The sequence below is a fragment of the Oryx dammah genome, unplaced genomic scaffold (genome assembly GCF_014754425.2).
Source record: "Oryx dammah isolate SB20612 unplaced genomic scaffold, SCBI_Odam_1.1 HiC_scaffold_25, whole genome shotgun sequence".
NCBI lineage: Eukaryota > Metazoa > Chordata > Mammalia > Artiodactyla > Bovidae > Oryx > Oryx dammah.
In genome coordinates this window covers 46,059,688-46,066,817 of record NW_024070209.1, presented here as the reverse complement: position 1 = coordinate 46,066,817, position 7,130 = coordinate 46,059,688, and the positions used below count along the sequence as shown (strand labels likewise).

The window sequence follows — 7,130 nt, the reverse complement described above, 5'->3', positions numbered from 1 at the left end:
GTCATAAACACTTGAAAAGACCAGACTCTCTAATCTCCGAGCCCAGGAAATACTGAAGACAATAGAGGAGAGACCCTCCTTGAGTAGAAAGATAAATTCCTAGAATTGAAAGGGCTTTAACCCTTCATATAATTCCTCCTCTTTCAATTACTCCTGTCAGCTCATCCCTGCTAAACCCCTTTTGAATTCTATCAGCCTACAAGTGATACAGCAATCACACTTGAAGCTGGAAAAAGCTTCAAGAATGAGGTAGAATGTCAGCTACTCCCTGCAGGGTGGGTCCATTTTGACAGGCAGAAGAGGGTGAAAGAATATTCTGGGTGGAGGAATAGTCTCCACATTTGACACTCTCTGGATTCCAATAATTTGCCAAACATTAAACAAGATGCTTGGAAACAAGCTGGGACAGATTTTACCTTGAGGTGACTTCAGGGGCCTCAGATCCCAAGTCAACTTATTACAAGGAGGGGGAGTTAGCATACAGGTGAGCACAAAGCACTGTCAGAGCTGATGACCATGGCTCTCAACTCAGCAAGGGCTCCTGGGAGGAGGTGACGAGATGAGACCTTTTCTGGGCGTGTGGGCAGACAGTGTGAACCAAGTCTGTTCTCAGCAGCCCTGAGAGGCCTGTGGTAGCAGCTTGCTGTCTGCTGCCTGAGGCCTTATGCTGCTTCTGGGCTGGAGTTGCTGAGGCCCCTGTAACCAGACCCTCCAGCCTGGCCACTCCCTCGCTGATCCTTCAGCAGCAGCTGAACCTGCCAGGCTGGTCTGACTGGTGAGGTGCAGAGGGGACACGTGGAACCACCATTTGGACCCCTCCTCTGGCTTCTGCTGTGATTCTCCATGGTTTAGGCAGGGACCCTGGAGTCACAGCCTCTGGCCCATATGTCTGAAGGTGCAAGGGTAGTTGAGAAAGATATAAACCTTGCGGAAACAGAATATTCAACCAATTTAGTATGGTCAGCTTTTAAAAATATATATATATTTGTTTTACTCGGCTGTGTCGGGTCTTAGTTGCCACACTCGGGACTTTGTTATGTCACATGGATCTTCCATTGCAGTACACAGACTCTAGTCATGTCATTCGGGCTCCGGTAGTGTGGCACAGGGGCTTAGTTTCTCTGCAGCATGTGGGATCTTAGTTCTCCAACCAGGGATCGAACCCTTGTCCCCTGCATTGCAAAGCAGATTCTTAACCACTGGACCATGAGGGACATCCCTGATCAGCTTTTTAAGTTTCATATTTGGGGAAATAAAGGGACTGGTGTTCATTTTGAGCAGGGCAATAAAAATACTGGAGAAAATTGCAATCATAATAACGTAAATTATTTCTCTTCCCCTCCGTACTAGTCATGTATTGCTGGATAACAGGTGACCTGACCCCAAACCTTAACAACATGAAGCAGGAACACTTTATTTTCTCAGGGTTCCTAAGAACTGGGCTGAGCTTCCCGGGGTGGTTCTGCTTCAGCCTCTCACTAGGTTACAGGCACTCAGAGGCGCGTCACTTGAAGGCCTAGCTGGGCTGGAGGCGGAGCTACTATCAAGGTCACTTGTGTGGCCATTGTCAGGAGCCTTCACTTTCCACCACTGGGTCTCCTTATAGGGCTGCTCACACATAGCAGGTGGCTTCCCCCAGAGCAAGTGAGCAAAGAAACAGACCAAGATAGAAGCCACAGTGTCTTTTATAACTTAATCTGACAAGCTACATAACATTGTGTTGTTACGTATTGTTAATAGAGCATAACATTCCGTTGTGTTCTATTGGTCATGGAAACAACTGTGGTTGAATGTGGGAGGGAGCACAGAGGTGGGGCATGAATACCAAGCGACTGGGAATCATCAGTCACTCCCATCTTCATTGTAGAACAATTAGAAAATACAGATAAATAAAAAGAAGGAAAGAAAAAGCACCTCTAATAGCATTACCCTGACATTGCTAAAATGGAAGTCAACTCTTTCAGACTTTTGTTTCTATGCAGAAATATATATAAATAGGTTGTTTTCATTAAATTGCAATTATAAGATATGCTACTTTGTAACTCATTTTTCTTGCTCAATATGTCATGAGCATCTTTCCGTGTGAAGAGACGTCACTATCTTGGGTTTTAATGGTACCTTGTATTTCAAAATGTATGACATGCCCTTTTTCTGTCTTCTGAGTTGGAGCCACTTCCTCAGACACCACTACCCTCTCCCATCCATGGCTGAAACATGAAGGTAGAGATGGAAAAGGCAGCATATGATGGCGGCTGAGTTAAAGAGAAGCGGGCGGGGTCTGAATCCTCAGCTCTATGAACACTCTCCCTCTTCTGCACAGTGGGGCCCTCGTGTGGCCGGCTGGTGGCCCTGATAGGCTCAACCAGAGATGTGCTGCCCTGTGGGGCTACCAGCTACCAGGTACTTTATCACAAAGCATGGAGGGTTCCCACCACTCCCCTGACCCTGACTCATGACAGGTTTATTTCATGGGGCTTTTTCAAGGATTCACACCAGTAGTGCCAATCAGCAGAAGAGGAAACTGTACAAAGCCCCAAATCTCAGAAGGATTTACCCAAACTGGGAAACAAGTGCAGGAAGACTGGCAGTATGCCCAGCCCTCAAAAGTGGGGGCCGTGAGAGCAAAGGCAGAGGCAGAGTGACGCCACGGGTGTCCTCCTACACCTCCAGCCCCTGCCAGAGCTGGCCTGCAGGGAGCCCTGGAGACATGTTGCCCTAGTCACATTGCTGGAAGTAGAAGTCGGTGATGGGGTCGTCCCAGCTGGTGTCCTTCGGGAGTTCGGTGATCTGTAGAGGCTGGTCAGCTTCAGGCACCGTGCAAAGAAACCAGCCTGGGTAGGCAGCTGACTCAAAGCTGGAGGTGAGCCCCGTGTCCCGGCGGTAGAAGGTGAATTTCTTAGACTTCTCAGCACTGTGGTAGAGCTCCATGATGTTCACTGGCTGCAGACAGAGGGCACGACAGGTGAGCGACAGGAGCAAGTGGTAGGACATAAGGAGGCAGAACCGCGATCAACAGAACGCTGCGAGGGAGAGGTGCCCCAGCCGCAGCAGCAGCAGCAGCATCTTTGACTTAGTGAAGCCAGAGAGTGGTGAGGCTGCCCCGACAGGACCCACCTCTAGTTTCAGGGTTGGTTTCTGCCCTGTCCCACACGACAGGCACTGGCTCCCACCCTGGACGCCCAGGATGACTGGAGAAAGCTTGGCATCCAGAGACCGATTGGGGACAACGCTGATCTCCTCACCTAGAGGAAGGAAGGGGATGCGGGAACTTTGACTGCCCTTCCTCTCTCTCCCCCACTGTGGGCTGTATCAGATACCCTCCCCCACAGCTGGGCAGAAGGGGAGCTTCATAGCAGCTGTCATGTAGGGGAGGGTGGTCTCGTAAGGTGGTCCAGTGAACGTCAAGACACACGGAACCACGAAGATGATACTATCTTCCACCTCCACATCCATTCGCTTGTGCAGGGTCAAAACTTCAAACCCCAAGGGAAATTTGATCACGTCTTTCAATGCCCCTTGACCCTCCAGACTTTTTTGTAACTTGTCTTGATAAAACTCTCAATTAAAGTTATTTGGACATTTTTCTACCCTCCTGTGAGAGTCCTGAGATCCGGAAAAGATCTTATTCCTCTCTGTATAATTCCTCCATCTCTCTCTCTCTCTCTCTCTCTCTCTCTCTCTCTCGCACACACACAACCTCAGAGAGAGCTCTACCTGGCCCTAACACCTGGTAAGAGTGTTCCAGGTGTGTGCTGCTTAGTAAGCAGGCCCAGACACACTGTGAGCACAAAGTCAGATGGTGCCACCTGCCCCTCTGAGTCCCACCACTCTGAGTGACCAAGGACCCTCAGAGAGCCAAGGGGACCCAGAGTGAAGAGGCAGAAACCCCCTCTCACATGGGAGTAAAGATTTAGACAGCCTGCGTTAGTGCTGTCCTCAGCAAGGGCTACCAGGAAAAGGGATGTGGGACGCAGCTCCACCTACCGAGGAAACGACAAAACAGCCATCTTGGAAAAGAATCCACCTCTATATAGAGGCTTCCGGTGCATGGCGCCATTCTGGAAAGTGTGGTACTTCATTTGTCCTTGCTCAGAGCCTGGTTTTTTGACACCCTATCTACTGTGTCAGGTCTGTAGGTTTGTGCCAGTGTTTTTAACTCCTCTTCAGAACCCCTCCCTCTGAGCATATAGAGACCTAGGGAAGTAGGGGCAGGTTTTGGCCACCAACCTTTAATGACCTTCCCCGCTTGTAGGCCTCCGGCTAGAAGCTGATTATCATGCAGGTAAAGCACCTTCAATGCTGCATCCTTCATTCTGAAATATCAGGACAGGATGACACTCAGTTAGGGGAGGGGTTGCTCCAGCTTCCCTGGGCTCTGGAGGTTCCCCCAGTCTCAGGCACTGTTGCCCTCTCTTCCCACTGAGCCGGAAGTAATGGCACGGCGTTCTCCCCCACCCCTGGGGGCGCATGCTTATCACTGGGACAACACCACAGCCTCCCATCTGAGTCTGGGACTTTCTCTTTCACCCTCTGCAATCTTTTCTACACTAACCGGACTCTTTCATGTGCTACGTTGGAAAGGAAATCAAACTGTGGGTCAGAGTCCTGGGTTCCCACCCTGGCTCTGCCACCATTATCACAATAAACAAATGGTTCACTCTCTCTCGGCCTGAGTCTCCTCATTGCTAAACTAAGAAGATGGGATAGATGCTGTTCAGGCCTTTTCAAGGTTAAAATGTGCCTTGATCAAATTCTACCTTTACTTCTTCTGCTTGGTGCCTTTATTAATATTTCCACTTGCCTATATAGTCCCTACTATGTGAAGGCTTTCTTTACATTTAAAATTCTTTCCTTTTGCTTTTCAAATTTAATTCACATTTACAATTTCAGTTGATTTTCTGACATCTTGTGAGGTGAAAGATGTATTCTGAAGAGGTTTCTTCCAGATATCATGTGGGGAAAAAAAGTATGCTATATACAAATTGGCTAAATTTTGGCTAAACACAAAGGAATCTCTACTTCAAAGTAACTAATATGCTGAGTTGTGCTACAATCCTCTTCGAAGGGGACGTAGAAAGCCTATTCTCCACATTTCCTTGACCAAAGAGCACCACTGTATAAAGCCACTCATAAGACTGGCTTCTCTTGGGGGGCAAGCTATAGTAGACCCTGAGCTCGGTGAGAGCAAGAGTCTTCTCATTCACTGTTCCAAGTCCGGAGTGGAGCGCCTGACTCAGCACAGGCCAGTGGACAGACAGACTGACAGAAGAGTTTTGCTAATGCTATTTTGTCCCAAAGGGCAGTAAGGAAGTAGTGCCTGAATTGATTTCACTTCACCGCATCGGAGGGTGGGGATGGTAGGTAACAGTAGGGATCCAAGCTCCTAACTGCCTTTCTCATTATGATGGACAAGGCCACAGCTCTTTTCTCATCAGGTAACCCCCAAGAGGGAAGCCTGCCCCACTCTGGAGAGGCTGGAAGAGATGGTCTAAAGGCAAGGAGGTAAGTGCCTGTTCACACCTTTCTAGCCACCCCCACTGTAGGCAATCCTGAGCATCCCCTCAGTGGAAAGACTGGACAACAGGTCTACCCAGAACTTGTGCCCCTTCCCACTGGACACGAATCAGTCAGAGGCTCAGATACTCACCGGAAGCACAGCGCCCCGCTCAGGACCATCTTGAGCTTCCCAATGTGTAGACTCTCCTATTTTGAGATAACAGAAAATCTTAGGTGGAAATGGAGGTTGAGCTGCAGGGGACCTGGGCCCCCTGAGCCCTCCCTACCACCCCCCTTGACCCTCTGCCCTGGCATGAGAAGAGCCCCCAAAGAGCAGGGGAATTCTAGGTCTGGGGTCAGGAGAGGAGAGGCCCAGTTCCCCAGAGGACACCTTTGATCACTCCTTTCTTCTGACAGAGCCCTTGCTGTCTGCCTACTCCTCCAAGGTTGCCTCAGCCCTTTTAATGATCCCTAGGGAGGGGCCCCTGAAACTGCCTCAGTCTCGGGAGGAGCAGGATTTCCAGAGTGATTTCATACTACCTTAAGCTTCCAGAAACACCTGCCACTCATTATCTCACTCAGAGAAGAAAACTTTTGGAAAGTCTCTTCTTCGAGCAATTCTGAAGTACTTCCAGGGGCTTTCCAGCCCTTTGTGATCACTGAGCTCCTAGACATCTGGCCCTGCCAGACCCAAGGGCAACATGCAGTGAGCTGGAACAACCCCCTTTCCTCCTTTCTCCCTGCCCTCCTTCCTTCTCTCCCTCTTTTGTTTCCTCCCTCCTTTCCTTCCCTTCTTCCTTCTTTCCTGTCTGCCTTTGCCAAGACTATGGAAAATGCTGGAGGTGGAGCTCGCCTGCTTAGGTACTGTTAAGAGTATATATTCATTGTAGAAAAACCTGAAAATCCAGATTGACAAAAAAAAAAAAAGAATTCTCGTCTCCAGCTTGTGTATTATCAGCAAACTAAGAACAACAGTTTTTTCCTCTGCACATACATACCTGTAACTATCACTTTACACATGTTGCATCCCAGATATGCTCTGTTTAGTCTCTCTGTCCTGTTCAACTCTTTGCGACCCCATGGACTGTAGCTCGCCAGGCTCCTCTGTCCATGGGAATTCTCCAGGCAAGAATTCTGGAGTGGGTTGCCATACCCTCCTCCAGGGGATCTGTGCAACCCAGGGAAAGAATCCAGGTCTCCCACACTGCAGGCAGATTCTTTACCGTCTGAGCTGCCTACCCTATTTTCGACTCGCTTTAGTCATGTAAGCAAAATAGCAGAATCTCTTTTCATATCAAGTATAATGATATACTTCCCTGGTAGCTCAGATGGTAAAGCGTCTGCCTGCAATGCAGGAGACCTGGGTTTGATCCCTGGGCCGGGAAGATCCCCTGGAGAAGGAAATGGCAACCCACTCCAGTATTCTTGCCTGAAAAATTCCATGGATGGAGGAGCCTGGTGGGCTACAGTCCATGGGATTGCAAAGAGTCAGACACAACTGAGCAACTTCACTGACTGACATAATGATATCAGAATATTGAATAGCTGCAGAGTATTTCTATGCAACATCATTTAATTACAGCAATCAATTATTATTAGCTGTTGGTATTATCATAATGTGTTATTGAAAATCT

The 7,130-nt window shown here is 48.7% G+C and overlaps 1 protein-coding gene across 1 annotated transcript; it reads right to left on the bottom strand.

Moving 5' to 3' along the window:
* Positions 1–1,304: 1,304 nt before the first annotated feature.
* On the bottom strand, positions 1,305–5,921 carry IL36RN (interleukin 36 receptor antagonist). The gene is made up of 5 exons (XM_040224234.1): positions 5,886–5,921; positions 5,648–5,703; positions 4,228–4,313; positions 3,115–3,242; positions 1,305–2,940 (listed from the first exon to the last, which is right to left on the bottom strand). The coding sequence occupies exons 2-5, from the start codon at positions 5,674–5,676 to the stop codon at positions 2,716–2,718; spliced, it is 468 nt and encodes a 155-aa protein (XP_040080168.1). The 5' UTR covers positions 5,677–5,703; positions 5,886–5,921; the 3' UTR covers positions 1,305–2,715.
* Between the last annotated feature and the right edge of the window lie 1,209 nt (positions 5,922–7,130).